Below are 18,132 nucleotides of genomic sequence, written 5' to 3'. Positions count from 1 at the left end.
AATTTAAATTTTAACTGAGTTATTGAAAAAAGTTATTGGCAAAGAAAAGGATTAAGAAAGGATGTATAATGGTCAAGACAGCCAGCGAGGGAAGGAATAGTGTTGAAGAAGCTGTATAGATTTGGAACATGTAGACATATGGAGGAATATTACTTAACCAAGAAAGCAAAGAGGAATAGGTGTTCATTATTCTAAAAAGGAAGAAAAGAGTAAATCAAGATGGGTGAATGCAATATGAAATGAGAAGTAAGATAATGGTAAAAAAAAAAAAAAAGTGTAAGTTCTCTTAAATATTATTAATTTGATGATGTAGATCAACTTAAATTTCTTTAATAAGATCTCTCTGGAATTTTACGGCAAATAAACTGTTGAAGTGGCTTGTTTTATAGAGAAGCCAAAATTGAAGTAATCACATGTCCTTGAATTATCTTTTGAAGTACAGAATTTTGTAATGGGTTCATATCATGAATGTTTCGGCTTTCTTCTTCAGAGACATGGGAACAACGCACATCACACTTACAACACTCAAGAACATTCTCACGATGACTGTTGAACTGGAAAAACTGTAAGTTATTTTTTTCTTAGATTTATTTTTACTTAGTTGGTTTTTTAGGTTTGTTTTATTATTTTCTTAAGTCAGGTTTATTGAGATATAATTTTCATATAACATTCACCCTTTATAAGTGTATAGTTGATGAGTTTTGACAAATGTATAGTTACATAACCACCACCACATTCCCAATATAAAGCATTTCGGTCACCTCAGAAAGCCCCCTCGTTTCCCTTCGTAGGCAATCCCTTCCTCCCACCATCAGCCCCTGTTAGCTACTAATCTGATTTCTGTTCCTATAGTTTTGTCTTTTTCAGAATGTCTTATAAATGAAATCATGTAGGATGCAGCCTCTTGTGTTTGACTTCTTTCACTTAGTATTGTTTTTAATTTTTTTTTGAGACGGGAGTCTCACTGTCGCTCAGGCTGCAGTGCAGAGGCATGACCTCAGCTCACTACAACCTCCGCCTCCCACGTTCAAGTGATTCTCCTGCCTCAGCCTCCCAAGTAGCTGGGATTACAGGCGTGTGCCACCATGCCCAGCCAATTTTTGTATTTTTAGTAGAAATGAAGTTTCACCATGCTGGCCAAACTGGTTTCGAACTCCTGACCTCAAGTGATCTGCCCATTTCAGCCTCCCAAAGTGCTAGGTGTGAGCCACCTTGCCCGGCCTCACTCAGCATAATTTTTTTGAGATTATGCGACCATCCATGTTGTTGCACCTATCAGTACAGCTGGTCCTCCATATCTGCAGGTTCCTCATCCATGGATTCAACTAACCATGGATGGAGAATATTTGGAAAAAATAAAATATATAAAATAATACAACAATAAAAATAGTAGAAAATTTAAAACATGGTATAATTATGTACATGCCATTTACACTGTATTAGGTATTTAAAGTATACCCGAGGCTTATGTCATTTATTATATCAAGTATTATGTCATTCCATATAAAATACTTCAGCATCTGTGGACTTTGGTATCTGCAGGGGGTCCTGGAGCCAATCCCCTGCAGACACCGAGGGACAACTCTTCACTCCTTTCTATTGCTCAGTAATATTCCAGTTGTGTGGATGTATCAATTTGTTTATCCATTCATCAATGTATGGACATTTGGGTAGCTTCCAGTTTTTTGCAATTATGAATAAAACTGCTAGAAACACTCATATACAGGTCTTTGTGTGAACCTATGTTTTCATTTCTTTGGGTAAATACCTGGGAGTCGGATTGTTCACATGCTTAATGTATATTTAACTTTTTAAGAAACTGCTAAACTGTTCCTAAAGTGGCTGTGCCATTTTACATTTCCACCAGCATTGTGTGAGAGTCACAGTTGTTTCACATCTTCAGCATTTTTTTTTTTTTTTTTTTTTTTTTTTTTGCAACACAGTCTTGCTCTATCCCCAGGCTAGAGTACAGTGGTGCCATCTCGGCTCACTGCAACCTCTACCTCACGAGTTCAAAGAGTTCTCCTGCCTCAGCCTCCCAAGTAGCTGTAGGCACCCGCCACCACACCCAGCTAATTTTTATATTTTTAGTAGAGACAGGGTTTCACCATGTTGGCCAGGCTGGTCTTGAACTCCTGACCTCAATTGATCCACACCCCCTGGCCTCCCAAAGTGCTGTGGTTACAGGCGTGAGCCACCATGTCCGGCCCAGCAGATGTTTTTTTGAGACGGAGTTGTTGCTGGAGTGCAGCAGCAAGGTCTCAGCTCACTGCAACCTCGGCCTCCCAGGTTCAAGCGATTCTCCTCCCTCAGCCTCCTGAGTAACTGGGATTATAGCCACACACCACCATGCCCAGCTAATTTTTATATTTTTAGTAGAGATGGGGTTTCGTCTTGTCAGCCAGTCTGGTCTCAAACTCCTGGCCTCACTTGATCCACCTGCCTTGGCTTCCCAAAGTGCTGGGATTACAGGCATGAGCCACCATGCATGGCCCAGCCCAGCAGATTCTTATATTTGAGTTTTTAAAAAAATGTTCACCTTTCTACTGCTAGATGTGTAGTGGAATCTCATTGTGGCTTTAATTTGCATTTCTTTAACAGCTAGTGATGTTGAATGTTCATATGCAAATATCTTCTTCACTGTACTGTTCAAATCTATTCCCATATTTTAATTGGATATTAACATTTTTATTGGGTTTTTTTCCCCCTGTAATCCCATTGGAGATTCGTTATTATTGAGTTTTAAGAGTGCTTTAGGCCAGGCGTGGTGGCTCACGCCTGTAATCCCAGCACTTTGGGAGGCCAAGGCGGGTGGATCACGAGGTCAGGAGATCGAGACCATCCTGGCTAACAGGGTGAAACCCAGTCTCTACTAAATACACACACACACACACACACAAAATTAGCGGGGCGTAGTGGCAGGCACCTTTAGTCCCAGCTACTCGGGAGGCTGAAGCAGGAGAATGGCGTTAACCCAGGGGGTGGAGCTTGCAGTGAGCAGAGATCACGCCACTGCACTCCAGCCTGGGCGACACAGTGAGACTCCGTCTCAAACAACAAAAAAAAGAGTGCTTTATAGATTCTGGATACAAGTCTTTTCAGGGACCGGGTACAGTGGCTCATGCCTATAATCCCAGCACATTGGAAGGCTGAGGCAGGAGGATTGCTTGAGGCCAGGAGTTTTAGACCACCTGGGCAATATGGTGAAACCATGTCTCTACCAAAAACATAAAAATTAGGCAGGTGTGGTGGTGCTCACCTGTGGTCCCAGCTACTCGGGAAGCTGAGGTGGGAGGATTGCTTGAGCCTGGGAGGTCGAGGCTGCAGTGAGCAGTGATCGCCGCTGTAGTGAGCAGTGATCGCCACTGCACTCCAGCCTGGGTCACAGAGTGAGATACTATCTCAAAAATTAAATAGGTAAATAAATAAAAACAAAAAACAAGGCCTTACAGATATGTGTTTCGTAAACATCTTCTCTCAGGTTGTGGTTTGTCCTTTTATTCTGTTCAAAGTGTTCTCTGGCTGGGCATAGTGACTCACACCTGTAATCACAGCACTTTGGGAGGCCGAGGCAGGTGGATCACTTGAAGTCAGGAGTTCGAGACCATCCTGGCCGACGTGGCAAAACCCCAGTCTCTACTAAAAATACACAAATTAGCCACGTGTGGTGGCCCATGCCTGTAATCCCAGCTACTCAGGAGGCTGAGGCACAAGAAGTGCTTGAACCTGGGAGGTGGAGGTTGCAATGAGCCAAGATTGCACCACTGCACTCCAGCCTGGGCAACAGAGTGACTCTGTCTCAAAATAAATAAATAAATAAATAAATAAATAAATAAAATAAATAAGTAAAGTTTTCTGAAGAACAGAAGTTTTTAATTTTGATCAGCTTTAAGTCAGCAATTTTTTCTTATATGGCTTGTGCTTTTTTGTTTCTTACCTAAGAAATCTTTAAGAACCTATTGTTTAATCCAAAGTGGAAAAGATTTACTATGTCTTCTCCAGAAATTATATAGTTACATTTAGATCTATGATCCATTTTGAGTTAATTTGCATATATGGTGTGAGGTTTATTTTTTTTTGTTTTTTTGCAATTTTATTTATATTTTTTGGAGAAATGAGGTCTCACTGTGTTGCCCAGGCTGGTTTCCAACTCCTGGCCTCAAGTGATCCTCCTGCCTCATTCTCCCAGAGTACTGGAATTATAGGCATGAGGCATCATGCCTGGCCTTCTTTGTAGATATAGGTCTGTCCATCTATCTATCTATCTATCTATCTATCTATCTATCTATCTATCTATCTTCACTAGGTGTAATGGCACATGCCTGTAGTCCCCGCCACTAGGGAGGCTGAGGCAGGGGTATCGCTTGAACCCAGGAGGTAGAGGTTGCAGTGAGCCAAGATGACACCACTGCACTCCGGCCTGGGTGACAGAGCAAGACCCCGCCGAAAAAAATATATACATATATTTTATATATATATGTGTATATATACATATATTTTATATATATATGTATATATACACATATTTTATATATATATGTGTATATATATACATATATATATATTTCTGCAGGGCCCTATTGTGAGTTTGTTACACAACTTACTGCAACTTAAATTGTGCCACCACCACCCCCCACAATATGGCAAGCTAAATAGAAACTCAGTTATGCTAAGGCTGGTTGAGGGCATTATGCAAGATTAGCATGGAAAGGGCCCTTCATTTAGCACTCTGCTCCGTTCATTTTCGTCAGGTCACTTATCTTCACCAGGTTGTCAGATCTGTTTTACTGCTCTAGCCTCACTTTCCTCAGCCTCCTGCAGCATCTTCCCTGTGAGCTAGATCCCTTCCTCTCTGGATGAAGTCCTCTTCGTCGACCAACTTTCTCACTTAGTTCTCTCAGATAGTGAGGATCTGTCTGCTTTTTTCTTGACCATTAGTGGATAGGAAAAATGCTCTGATTATCTGTAACCATTTGTCACCAAGGACATAAAGACATTGAACTAATTTCCTCATTGGAGTTCATTATTGGAAGTCTTGAGGAGTTCACACATTTATATACAAAGTAAGTAGGCCAGCTCATTTGTCTTGGCTCATGTGTGATGATCTTTCATGCGTATTGAAAAATTACTATTCTCAAATAAGGATAATGTATATCTCAGGTCATTTACAGTCTCAAAAGTTTGTCGGTATACTTTGAAACAATCCTGTGAACAGATCCAGATCGAAGGAGACTTAAGAATCATGAACTGGAGGCGGCACCGGGGCAGGCACAGAGCTGGCAAGCACGTGGTGGGGCCCCTGAGGCACGCAAAGGGTCGCACGCCTGGGAGCCTGTCGCTGGCGCAGTCCGGGAGGGAGGTTTGGCGGCGGGAGGCTGCATGTCGGTTGCAGGTCTGAAGAAGTTCTACAAGGTCACTGAGAAGGGCGGAGGGGCTGAGGGGACCAAGCTGGACGATGACTTCAAAGAGATGGAGGTGTCATCAGCAAGGCAGTGATGGAAATGCTGGCAAAGACCATCAAGTACCTGCAGCCCAACCCAGCCTCGCAGGCTAAGCTGACCATGCTCAACACGGTGTGCAAGATCCGGGGCCAGGTGAAGAACCCCGGCTACCCGCAGTCGGAGGGGCTCCTGAGCCAGTGCCTGATCTGCCACCAGAAGGAGCTGGGCAACGAATCCAACTTCAGTGACGCACTGCTGGATGCCGGCGAGTCCATGAAGCACCTGGCAGAGGTGAAGAACTCCCTGGACATAGAGGTCAAGCAGAACTTCATTGACTTCCTCCAGAACCTGTGTGAGAAAGACCTGAAGGGGATCCAGCACCACGTGCAGAAGCTGGAGGGCCGCCGCCTGGACTTTGACTAAAAGAAGCGGCAGGGCAAGATCCCCGATGAGGAGCTGCGCCAGGCGCTGGAGAAGTTTGAGGACTCCAAGGAGGTAGCAGAAACCAGCATGCACAACCTCCTGGAGACTGACACTGAGCAGGTGAGTCAACTCCCGCCCCTGGTGGAGGTGCAGCCCGACTACCACTGGCAGGCCATTCAGATCCTCGACGAGCTGGCAGAGAAGCTCCAGCACAGATGCGGGAAGCCTCCTCACACCTCAAGCGGGAGTATAAGCCCAAGTCCCGGGAGCCCTTTGACCTCAGAGAGCCTGAGCAGTCCAACGGGGGCTTCCCCTGCACCACACTCCCCAAAATCGCAGCTTCATCCTCTTTCGATCTTCCGACAAGCCCATCCGGACTCCTAGCAGGAGCGTGCCGCCCCTAGAACAGCCAAGCTGCAAGGTGCTGTACGACTTCCAGCCTGAGAACGATGGGGAGCTGGGCTTCCATGAGGGCGATGTCTTCATGCTGATTAACCAGATCAACGAGAACTGGTACCAGGGCATACTGGACGACCAGTCAGGCTTCTTCCTGCTCAGCTACGTGGACGTGCTTGTGCCTCTGCCCAGTGACTCACTGGTGCCCCCGCCCCACCCCTCCATCGACACTGGGTGGCACCCCCTGTCAGGTCTCCTGCCTTCCGTGGGCTCCTGCTGCCAGGGCGGTGTCCAAGCCTGCCGGCGCCACCCAGGCCCCGGCCCTTGAGGTACTCCTTCAGCAGGGAGCCACACTTGGGTGGGAGGCTTATCTGGGTGGGTGAGGACGCTTGTTTACACTAGCGCTGACCTCCAACAGTGACGGCTCCCTTCCCCACTCCATGGTGCCGGCCTCCTCCTCGCTCCCCAACTCCTCACCCAGCTGGCCCAGGCAGGGCAACACTAAGGTGCTCGCAGAAACACTAATGTTCCTCCAGGGCAGCCCCCACCTCCGTACTGACCCCACGGGGACCCAGCCCACAGCCTACCCTCGAGTTCCACGGCCTTAACAGGCTTGGATCGACTGTCCCTGTGGGGTGGCTCAGAGACGACCCTGGTTTTAAATCCCCCCACAAGCCTGCTGCTGGCGATGAACCCTAGCCCCACTCCAGGGCCACAGTACCCCAGCCTCACACATGCACTCCGTCTCCCCAGGGTCAGGGCAGAGGGCCTCACTGTTTCCCTGGCCTGCTGTCAGCTTGCAGCCAGGAGACAGAGGCCAGCTGGGATCTGCCCCACCTTCCCCCTGTACCGCCCCCCCACAACCAGGACAGAGAACATGGCCTCCTGTAGGGCCCTGCCTCCCAAGCCTTACCCTCACAAAGCCAAGTACCTTTTCAGCTTTTTAACTGCCCCCAGCCAGGCCCACAGAAGCCTGTGTCACTCTGGCACAAGCTGCCACCACCAGCCACCTACACCCCCCCCCAGCACACCTCGTACGGGACCGTGCTGCTAAGGGCCAAGAACAAAGGCTCCATTGAGCCCAGGCCAGCATGTCTGCATCCCTGACATCTGCTTCCTCTGTCGCCCAATCCAAAGTCGACGAAATGGAGGGTCCTCTGGGCTGGGCCACATTCACATTCCCCTCCCGCTGAGGCCCAGCGAAGCCTCCGGACCCCAGGCTCTGCTCTGCACCCTCGTGGTCAGCAGTACATGAAGGGCACAGACATCCTGGCAGAGATGAGCACACAGCCTTGGGCACGGTTCGGGACAAACTGAAATGTATGCCTGAATTTTGTAAACAGAAGTATTAAAGGTCTTTCTACAGAAAAAGAAAATCATGAACACTAAATGCAATATCTGATGTTTGATTGGATTCTGAATTTTTTAAGCCATGTTATGATTGGGACAATTGTGAAAATGTCCCAATGGGACATTTGGGCTCATGCTTGTAATCCCAGCACTTTGGGAGGCCAAGGAGAGGGGGTTGCTTGAGCCCAGGAGTTTGAGACCAGCCTGGGCAACATGGTGAAACCCCATCTCTACAAAAAATACAAAAATGAGCCAGGCGTGGTGGCACGCACCTGTAGTTCTAGCTACTCATGAGGCTGAGGCGGGAGGATCACTTGAGCCCAGGAGACAGAGGCTGCAGTGAGCCGAGATTGCACCACTGCACTCAGCCTGTGTAACAGAGTGAGGCTCAGCCTCAAAATAAAAGAAACATCTTTGTGTCAGAGTTATGGTTGCTATATAAGTAAAATGCTAGGTTATGGTTCTGGATACATTCAATCTATATGAAGATCAGAGGCTTCTATTGGACCCAAAGGAATACTAGTCACTTGTGATTATTCCTCTATAGGCTTGAAAGATGTATCAGGCCAACTTATTGGATACAGTTTTAATCTAAAACTCTATACATTGTATCCTCAACTCACAGACTTCATGTATCCATTGAATACTCTTCTGTTTCCACAGTCTTAATGTGGCCCTAACAAAGTCATCCTTTTAGAGGACTCAGAAAAGACCCCCCTAGGACTTCTGCAATGTAATAATTACAGTAGTTAACATTTATTGATCACTCACTGTGTGCCAGACATTTTTCAGGTATAGATTCATTTAATCCTCAAAACTCATTCAAGGTAGGTACTATTATAATGACAAGGCCAAGGAACAGAGATTAAGCGATTTGCCCAAATTTACATTATTCACCGAGCTTGGATTTAAGCCTAGTCTGGCTGTGGAATCTGTATTCTTAACGATCATGCTATACTGCTTAAGATTAACCTTGAAAATTTATTCCAGTTACAGAGATTGTTTTTATTTCTCTGAAACTGCCCCCAAGAAGCCATAACAATAAATTAATCAATTATCTTGGTTATCTCTTTTGCCCAAATTTATATTTTGAAAAAAATTCAAACATGCCAGAAAGATGAAAGAATACTACAGAATCCAGTCAGAGATCAAGCACTGCATGTCATGTCTTCATTTCCTTTAATCTAAAACATGCCTCTACTTTTTTTGATCTTTCATGACATTGGCATTTTTTAAGAGTCAAAGATAGTTGTCTTGTAAGTTGTCCCACAATCTGGATTTCTCTGTTTCCACATGAGATTCAAGATAAGCATCTTTGGGAAGAATACCGCATAGGTGACGTATCTTTCCTGCCTCGTGACCCCAGGTGGCTCATAATGCTAAGTTTGATCACTTGTTTAAGGTGATCTTTCAGATCTCTCCACTGTAGTTATTTTGCTGGGTGTGGTGGCTCACACTTGTAATCCCAGCACTTTGGAAGGCCGAGATGGGCAAATCACTTGAGTCCAGTTTTAGACCAGCCTGAACAACAAGGTGAAACCCTGTCTCTACTAAAAATAACAAAAATTTAAAAAAATAAAATTAGCTGGGGTGGTGGTGCAAGCCTATAGTCCCATCTACCTGGGGGGCTGAATTTGGAGGGTCACTCGAGCCCAGGGGGATCAAGGCTGCAATTAGCTATGATTTTGCCACTGTACTTCAGCCTAGGTGACAGAGTGAGACCTTGTCTCATAAAAAAATAAAAAATAACTTTTCCCTTTGGAAATTAATACAAAATTTGTGGGGTGGTACTTTGAGATCAGTGAAGATCCTGTTCTCAAATGTCTTTTCACCCAACTGTCCATCAGTGATAATCTTTGTCTGAACGAATTTTTATGACATTGGTTGTTGCAAAGTGACACTTTTTAAAATTCTGTCATTCCTTCTACATTTCTTAGCTAGCACTATTTCATTAAAGAACAACTCCCCCTTTTTTAATATCATTCTTCATGGATTTTTTATATATTATGTTGTAGCTTATTGTTGTTATTCTTTTGAATGCTCAAATTGTCCAGATTTAGCCAATGCAATCTCCATTATTTTTTTTAACCCCACAATCCAGGTTAAACTGAGCTATTTTTAATGCCCAGAGTAATTTCTAATATTTCCCACTCCCAACAGGAATTGAGAAAGGGCCTCCAGAAGTTGGGGGCTTATCCAGACTCTTCTTAAAAGTCTACCTTCTTCCTGTGTACTTTCAGCCCAAAGTGAGACTTTTGAGCCGGGAAGAGATACTTCTGAATTAAACTACTGATCAGTGTCACCCAATTCGAATCCCAACCACCTTTATTCTAGGCATACCATTCTCACTGCCATGCTTACCCTTCGGTTGGGCACCTGTGTCCTCCTTCCCATTGGCCTTCTGATTCCTACCCAACTGTCCAGTCCACAGGCCTCAGTAACACCTTTTTGCCCAGCCCTGTGGTAGCGTTGGCTGCCTCCTTTACCTACTCAAGTAACTGCTTTACCACTAATTTATTGTTTTGTGTTTTCATCTATAGGATCTTACCTAGCCATATGGCCTGCTGCCTCTGCCAATTTAAAAATAGCATTGAGGCTGTCTGCAAGACAGTCAAGCTGCATTGCAACACTGCATGTCTGACTAACACCGTACATTGTCGTGAGTCCAAATTGCCTGGTGATAAATTGTTACATTATTTTAAGTATTTGTTTTTAAATTTTTATTTTTAATTGATGAAATTTTAAGCTAATGATATAATTGTTTTATTTACTCAGTCAGATTTAAACTCCCTCCACTTCTGAACTACTCCCTTGCTGGGAGTCAGGTTCTCAGTTATTATTACAAAATTTAATAATGGAAGAGTTCCATATGCATACAGGACCAAGAGAAAGGAATGGGAAGGCTAGGGAATAACATTAACATCCACACACTGTGTACTGTGCTCTCTGCTTGGTGCTTTGCCCCCAGTGATAATTTGTTCATGTAGTGCAATGTAGTTTATAAGCTGGTTTTATATCCATGAGGTCTCAAGTACTCTCTGCCTTTTAGGACAGATGTAGATCCGGTTTTGTTTTTGTTTTTGTTTTTACAATTTTATAAGAGTAGAAGAGATGCTGTTTTATTTGAAGCCTGAGAGCTTCTGGTTCCATAACCAGAAATTGCTACCTGGCTCTTCTAATGGAACGGAGGGCTTTTCCATTCTTAGTCCATCCAACTCTGAACTTGCTCTGAATCTGAAACTTTTCTAGTCACAGAACAAATGCTCAAGTGCTTTCAAGAGTTTTTCTGTAGATTAGGTTTATTAGCACCAACTTCATGACTTCTAAAATGTGACTTCTTGAATACAGGTATCTACCAGTGATATGGGGTAGATAATTAATAATGCTTAGCTACTTCTATAAAGACAGTGTTGCTTATTTTTCAAAACTTTTTTTTTTTTTTTAACAGTTATATTCTTCCCTTCTCCCCAAGAGATGGGCAGAAAAGCATTGTTAATCTCCTTTTACAGATGAGGAAAAACAAGATCAGAGGTGCTGAGTGCTGTAGCCTAGTGCCAGGTCTTCTGTCCCCAATGCTGGGTTCTCCCCAAGCCCATGTTTCTCCTTTCTCGCAATCTTTACTTCTTCCGCTGGCCTTCAGCACCACTCAAAATACTTTTAGTTCTGGAAAAGAAGCCCAGCTGCACACTGGCACACTTGACCTTCATGCAGTCAGAAGCTTTGGATGATTCCCCATCCAAAATATTAGAGATGAAATGAAAGCAACGGAGGCATCTGACAAAAGTTGCTTTTTCCCTTCTGCATTTAGGACCTCAAGTAATGTTTATCCAGAAACTGCTATCATACCATAGATTCATTGTGTATTTAACAACATAGGCATACAGTCTGGCAAATTAAAAATCTCTTAACCTACACCCTGGATCCCTGCCCAAATTTAAGAAAAGAATTAAGGTGGACACAGTGTTTTTTTCCATGTCGCATCTTTTGTGATGGGGTTGTGATATGTGGGAGCAGAGAATGGGGTGGGTGGGTGGAGCACATGGCAGACGAGGATCTATCAGCAATGGGAGGGGGCATCCACTTTAGCATCTCCACCCAGCTCCTCTCAGAGGACCGCCTTTCATTGCATTCAGCTGTGATGGTAGCAAGAACCCGGGCACACTGAGGATGAGGAGAGCGGGAGCCTTGTGCTCTCTCTGCATATGAGACAGGACAGCACAGGGTACGGAGCAGTCTGCAGAGAGGCCAGCTCATCAGGGAAGCACTTGTCTTCCACCTTGGGCTTTGACCGAGCACTGGGCAATTGGCCCCTGGGGATCAACGGAATAATCTTAAGCAGATTGACTCTATGTCACACTATGGAATTTCCAAGTAGGTGGCCATGTTTTCAAAAGATGTCTTTTCCTCTTTTCATTGTTGCCATTTCATAGGTTTAGGTTTGGGTGTATGTTTCTCCTCTCTGAATGGCACTCGAATGTTTGCTGACTCTTACTCTGTGTGACTGGGGCGTACAGCTACGGACTGAGTATGAAAGATGATCAAAGATCTTTCATGATGAAAACAGTCTCTTCTTTTCTGACAGCTGAAGAAGCATCTGTAGGGAATCCAGAAGGAGCGTTCATGAAGGTGTTACAAGCCCGGAAGCAGCACACAAGCACTGAGCTGACTATTGAGTCGGAGGCGCCCTCAGACCGCAGCGGCATCAAGTTGTCAGGCTTTGGGAGTGAGCAGCAAGACATCAATGACGAGAGTGAGTGCACTAAGACACATCTTCCCTTATTTCTCAGAAGGAAATCTAGATGCAGAATCCATATTGTTACCATTCGCTAAACTGCTTTTTTCAAATGTACAAGGTGGGGATAGGCTCCTGAGTAGTTTGAAAAACAGTAGAAAGAGCCCCTCACAGTCCAACCTTCTAGGTAACAAATTTAAACATCAGATATTTCCAAATAAACTAGAAACTGTTGAACCACAGGAAAACAGCCTGGCAAAGATTCACAGTGTAGGCAAAAACCTGCAGAGAGTGAACAGAGTCCTCACAGGCCCGAGGAGCATCCAGAAAAGACACTTCAAAGAGGTGGGAAAGCACAGCACTAGGAAAGAACAGGATGCCCAGGCATTTGTGGACAATGCTGCCAAAGGAAAAAGGCTTGAGAGTCCAGCCCCAAGGGAGCTGGAACAGCCTCACGTAGTGCAGGGGCCTGAGAAGGTAGCGGGAAACACCATCTACACCAAGCCTTTGTTCACCCAGGAGCATAAGGCAGCAGTCTCCTCTATGCTGAAACCCTTCTCCATGGGCGTGCCTTCTGCCTCTAGCCCTGCAAAAGCCCTACCTCAGGTCAGAGACAGATCGAAAGACTTAGCCTACAGCATTTTAATGTTAGAAATTGCAATGGCTAGGGTTAAAAACATGGAGGCTGCTAAACCAATCGCACATTCCAGAAAAAAATACCGCTTTTATAAAACTCGCTCCCGTGTGGCCCACAGAACACCCAAGGCCAAAAAGATTAGAAAGTTTAGAAAGGGCAGTTATCTCAATAGACTGATGCTCGCAAAGAGGCCGCCGTTCTCTGCAGAGAAGAGCCTCATAAATTCACAAGGGGTTTTTTCATCCTTAGGAGACCTGAGTCCTCAAGAAAACCCTCTTCTGTAAGTATTTGCTCCTTCAGAACGTTTTAGAGAAAACACTCATGTAGAAGACACAGCTGCAAGAGATGCCTCTGAAGAAAACGTTTTTATGGAAAACACTGTTATGCCAGAAGGTAGCATCTCTGAAAACACAAACTACAATCATCCTGAGGCAGCTTCCCCTGGGACTGCATTCAGCTTAGAGCCAACTGTTACACACACTGAGACAAAATGGGAACACAACAACGTGGGCACTGACCTGTCCCCCGAGCCCGAAAGCTTCAATGACCCATTGCTCTCCTCCCCAGGTGATCAGTTTGAAATTCAGCTAACCCAGCAGCTACGGTCCCTCATCCCCAACGAGGATGTCAGAAGGTTCATGTCTCATGTTATCCGGATCCTGAAAATGGAATGTTCAGAAACGTATGTGCAAATGTCCTGTGCCAAGCTCGTGTCGCGAACAGGCCTCCTGATGAAGCTTCTCAGCAAGCAGCAGGAAGCAAAGGCATCCAAGGCAGAATGGGATATGGACCAATGGAAAACTGATAACCATATTAATGAGAGTGAACAGAAAGAGCAGAAGTCGAGTGAGGTGAGGACCACACAGAAACATGAGACCCAGATTTCCCATCATTTAGCATATCCCAGGAAAGTGCCCACATAGGAGAACCTGGGACTTCCAGGCCATGGCTTGTCTCGGCCATGTAACTTAGGCCATGACAGTGATCTCCCACTTTGCTCATGTAGACAGTGAAATAGATTACGGCACAAGATGAACTGTAGCTCGGGGGTGGTAGCTCACACCTGTAATCCCAGTACTTTGGGAAGCCGAGGTGGGTGGATCACTTGAGGTCAGGAGTTTGAGGCCAGCTTGGCCAACATAGTGAAACTCTGTCTTCACAAAAAATACAAAAATTAGCTGGGTGTGGTGACACATGCCTGTAGTCCCAGCTACTTGGGAGGCTGAGGTGGGAGGATCACCTGAGCCCAGGGAGGTCGAGTCTGTAGTGAACTGTGATTGCACCACTGTACTCCCACCTGGGTGACAGAGTGAGATCCTGTCTCAAAAAAAATAAAAAAGAACAAAAGAACCTGTAAGCTACTCAACTGGAATACTGGGGTTTTGAAAAGTTAGCTTCCATTCTCTCTCTCTCTTTTTTCAATTGTTCTTTCTTTTTTCTTTTTTCTTTTTTTTTAAGCTCATGAAAGAAGTTCCACGATACGGCCATAACAACAACGTCATCTTGACAATATTTGGGACTGTAACACTAACACTTTGGATTATAATGATTTGTCTGATTGAGGTAAGGACAATAATTAATTCAGGTTTTCAGAATACAATCCTGTCTTTGTGTGGATTCGGAACCAACAAACTGAAAACCAATGTCACTTTCCCACTTGACATTCTTCTTCTGTCGTTTAAGGCTGAGGTATGCTTTGTTCTTTTACTGCAATGTATATTCCAGGATTTTTAAAGGATCCCCACTCCCAGGAGATCTCTGTGAAATGAAACCAAGTTAATTCCACCAGACTATTTTAAGAAGTTGATATAATAGCAAACTTTCTCCCACCCAACACTATGTCAACAATTGGATGTACTCACCGAGTCGCCCCTCACTCTGCCACTAATTTATTTCCTTGTTGCTTAAATGATGAGAGACATATAATCTCCACCCTCACGGAGTTGTCATCACCCTGGAGAGGAAGAAGGCAGCCAAAAGAGAGAAGTATTGTCTTGTGGACTTATTAGATTCACATAGTATCGTCCTTCTCCAGTGTGTAAGGCGTTGTCTAAATAGGTCCAGTTAAAGCACTACACGGTAGCCGTTTAAAAAAAAAAATTTTGGCCATATCTTTAAATTCATGGGGGAGGGGGAATGTCTCATACTCCAGCCCTGCTGAGCTTAGACCCTCTGTGAGACGTGTCACCATTTCTTGGACACCATATGAGACATTCCCCCTCAGATTAGAGATGCTCAACCTGCATCAACATATCTAAAGCCTGCATCTGGCTACTCTGGGGCGAGTCTTGTTTACAGTGCCCATTCCTGGAGCTTGCCTCTTTTTGCCTTTTGTTTGATTACGTGATGTATTACTTTTCCCAACAGGCCAGTGCTAGCATATTGGAAGAGTGATTTAATAAGGTGGCAACCTTGATGCTATGCTCCTAATCCAACCTTATTTGCCTCATTTACCGTTTCCATTGTTGTGGTAGCCCTCCATTCCAGCCAGAGCAGCCCCTCACCATACTCCAGTCACACCATCCCCATTTCTGCTCTTGTCTGTGCCTTTGTCCATCTAAAATTCCCTTATTTCACTCTGCCTGTGGGAGTCCTGTGAATCTCTCCAAAGCCAACTCAGTTATCTTTCTGCTTGAAACCTTCCCTGAATAGACCAGGTGCAATGGCTCACGCCTGTAATCCCAGCACTCTGGGAGGCCAAGGCGGGCAGATCACGAGGTCAGGAGATTGAGACCATCCTGGCTAACACAGTGAAACCCCATCTCTACTAAAAATACAAAAAAAATTAGCTGGGTGTGGTGGCAGGCACGTGTAGTGACAGCTACTTGTGAGGCTGAGGCAGGAGAATGGCGTGAACCTGGGAGGTGGAGCATGCAGTGAGCCAAGATCAGGCTGCTGCACTCCAGCCTGGGGGACAGAGCGAGAGACTCTGCCTCAAAAAAAAAAAAGAAAGAAAGAAAAAGAAACTTCCCTGAATATTCCAGCCCTCCTGAGCCTAGTCCCTTTGTGAGATTTGTCCCCATTTCTTGGACACCATATGAAAGACTTCAGAGGCTGAAGTGGGAGGATTGCTTGAGCCTGGGAGGTCGAGGATACAGTGAGCTGTGGTCATACCTCTGCACTCTAGCCTGGGCAACAGAGTGAGACCCGGTCTCAAAAACAGCCACCACTGAAAACTATCTTGGGATTTGAATAGGATTACCTTAAATTTGTAGATTAATTTGAGAATTGACATCTGTACGACATTCTAGGAACATGGTATTTCATGTCATGTATTCATTTCTTGATAATGTCTTTCAGAAGAGTTTTAGGGTTTCCATCATATAGATCTCACACGTCTTTTGTTAGGTAACAGATCTTTGTATTTTTGTTCCTAAATACTTCAGACATTTGTATTGCCATTGTAAATGGGATCTTTCTTCCATTTTCTAGTTAGTTATTGGTGGCACATCTGAAAAGTATTTGAGGTTTGTGTGCTGCTCTCTTGATTTTGTATCTAGCCACCATACTGAATTCTCATTCCAGTAAAATCTTAGTTGATTCTCTTAGGCTTCTTTGGCTAACATTTATTATTTTATATGCAAATAATGATAGTTTTGTCTCTTCAATACTTACTGTCTTTCCTTCCTTTCCTTTCTTTTTTTTTTCTTTCTCAGGGCCTTGTTGTCACCCAGACTGGAGAGCAGTGGTGTGATCTAGCTCACTGTAACCTCAAACTCCTGGGCTTAAGGGATCCTCCTCCCTCAGCTTCCAGAGTGGCTGGGACTACAGACAGGCAGCGAATTTTAAAACTTTTGTTCTAGAGACAAGATCTCGCTATGTTGCCCAGGCTGGTTTTCCTGCCACTTTAGAGCAGGTTTCTTTTCTTTCATACTTTTAAAAGTTTTTTTAATTAGGAATTGTCCGTTGAATGTTAGCTAAAACAGTCAATAAAATGCATTAAGTGCCAGCTGCATGCAAGACCCTAAGTTAGATACAGTCAGCCCTCTTCATCAGCAAGTCCACATCCTCAGATTCAACTAGATGAGGCTGAATATTTGAAAAAAGAAACAATAAAAATACAAAGTACAGTATAACAACTGTCACCATTGTACAATATCTATACATTTTATTAGTGATGTCCTAAAGTACATGGGACCAGGCACGGTGACTCAGACTTGTAATCCCAACACTTTGAGAGAACAACGTGAGCAGCATAGTGAGACCTTGTCTTTAATAAAAATAAAAAAAATTAGCCAGGTGTATTGGTATGCACCTGTAGTCCCAGTTACTCAAGAGGCTGAGGTGGGCAGATCACTGGAGTCCAGGAGGTTGAGGCTGCAGTGAGCTGTGATTGTGACACTGCACTCCAGCCTGAGTGACAAAGGGTGATCCTGTCTCTAAGTAAGTAAGTAAATAAAGTATATGGGTGTGTGTGTGTTAGTTATATGCAAATACTGCACCATGATATGTAAGGGATTGAGCATCCACAGATTCTGGTACGGTGTGGGGGCGGTATCCTAGAACCAGTCCCCCACAAGGTAGCAAGGATGACTGAACTGTGGAAGAATCAAAGCACTGTTAAACAGCATACAATTCCTGTCTTCAAAAAAGTTATCTTATCAGGTAGATGAGACTTAAAATGAATAAAAGGAATGAGTACGTATTTGGAGATAGTGGTTGTTGTGATAGATAATCTTAATTGTGTTTTCTTCCAAAACAGATTCTTGCCCACAAAAGGGCATCAAAGGAACATGAAGAAGACTCATCAATGTGAGACCCCTGAGCCCAAGTTAAGGCATCTGGATGGCCTGGAGCCACATTTTTAAAATTTTATTATTAAGTATTTTTTTTTTACTGAAATCAATGATTACTTTGTGGTTGTGTTCCTCAAAACGAGGATTTTTAACAATAAAAATAGCTTGTCAAATCATTTTTAATGGTAATTAATTGGTTCCTGAAGATTTGACTAAAGAGAAAACTAGGCCAATCTAAGCAGAGTGCAAATGAAGTAGAAAGTCCATAGAGAATGGGCAAAAAGGAAGTTGTGGAACCACAGACACAGTAAAAGGAAAAAATTGGCCAGGCGCAATGGCTCACACCTGTAATCCCAGCACTTTGGGAGGCTGAGGTGGGTGGATCGCTTGAGCCCAGGAGTTCGGGCAACATGACAA

At 44.3% G+C, this 18,132-nt stretch overlaps 1 protein-coding gene and 1 pseudogene across 7 annotated transcripts in view; both read left to right on the top strand.

The window, feature by feature from the left end:
- The window catches only part of LOC129470002 (leucine-rich repeat-containing protein 37B-like), a 33,233-nt gene extending 15,342 nt beyond the window's left edge, over nt 1-17,891 (top strand). Inside the window, exons 7-12 of one of the 7 annotated variants that reach the window (XM_063628898.1) lie at nt 491-565; nt 10,151-10,269; nt 12,193-12,360; nt 13,547-13,830; nt 14,438-14,542; nt 17,682-17,891. In XM_063628898.1, coding sequence (XP_063484968.1) covers nt 491-565; nt 10,151-10,269; nt 12,193-12,360; nt 13,547-13,830; nt 14,438-14,542; nt 17,682-17,735 — 805 coding nt within the window. In that variant the 3' untranslated portion in view covers nt 17,736-17,891. Of the gene's footprint in view, nt 1-442; nt 567-952; nt 2,583-10,150; nt 10,270-12,192; nt 12,361-13,228; nt 13,373-13,546; nt 13,831-14,437; nt 14,543-17,681 lie in introns of those variants that run through there. The other 6 variants (XM_063628899.1, XR_010118110.1, XM_063628903.1 and 3 more) reach the window with 6 other exon arrangements.
- Nucleotides 4,562-10,133, top strand: LOC134735232 (endophilin-A2-like; annotated as a pseudogene).
- Nucleotides 17,892-18,132: the final 241 nt, after the last annotated feature.

This window comes from Symphalangus syndactylus, chromosome 20, assembly GCF_028878055.3.
Source record: "Symphalangus syndactylus isolate Jambi chromosome 20, NHGRI_mSymSyn1-v2.1_pri, whole genome shotgun sequence".
NCBI classification, from domain to species: domain Eukaryota; kingdom Metazoa; phylum Chordata; class Mammalia; order Primates; family Hylobatidae; genus Symphalangus; species Symphalangus syndactylus.
Note: the sequence above shows the minus strand (reverse complement) of the source record. Positions and strands in the feature narration are given on the sequence as shown.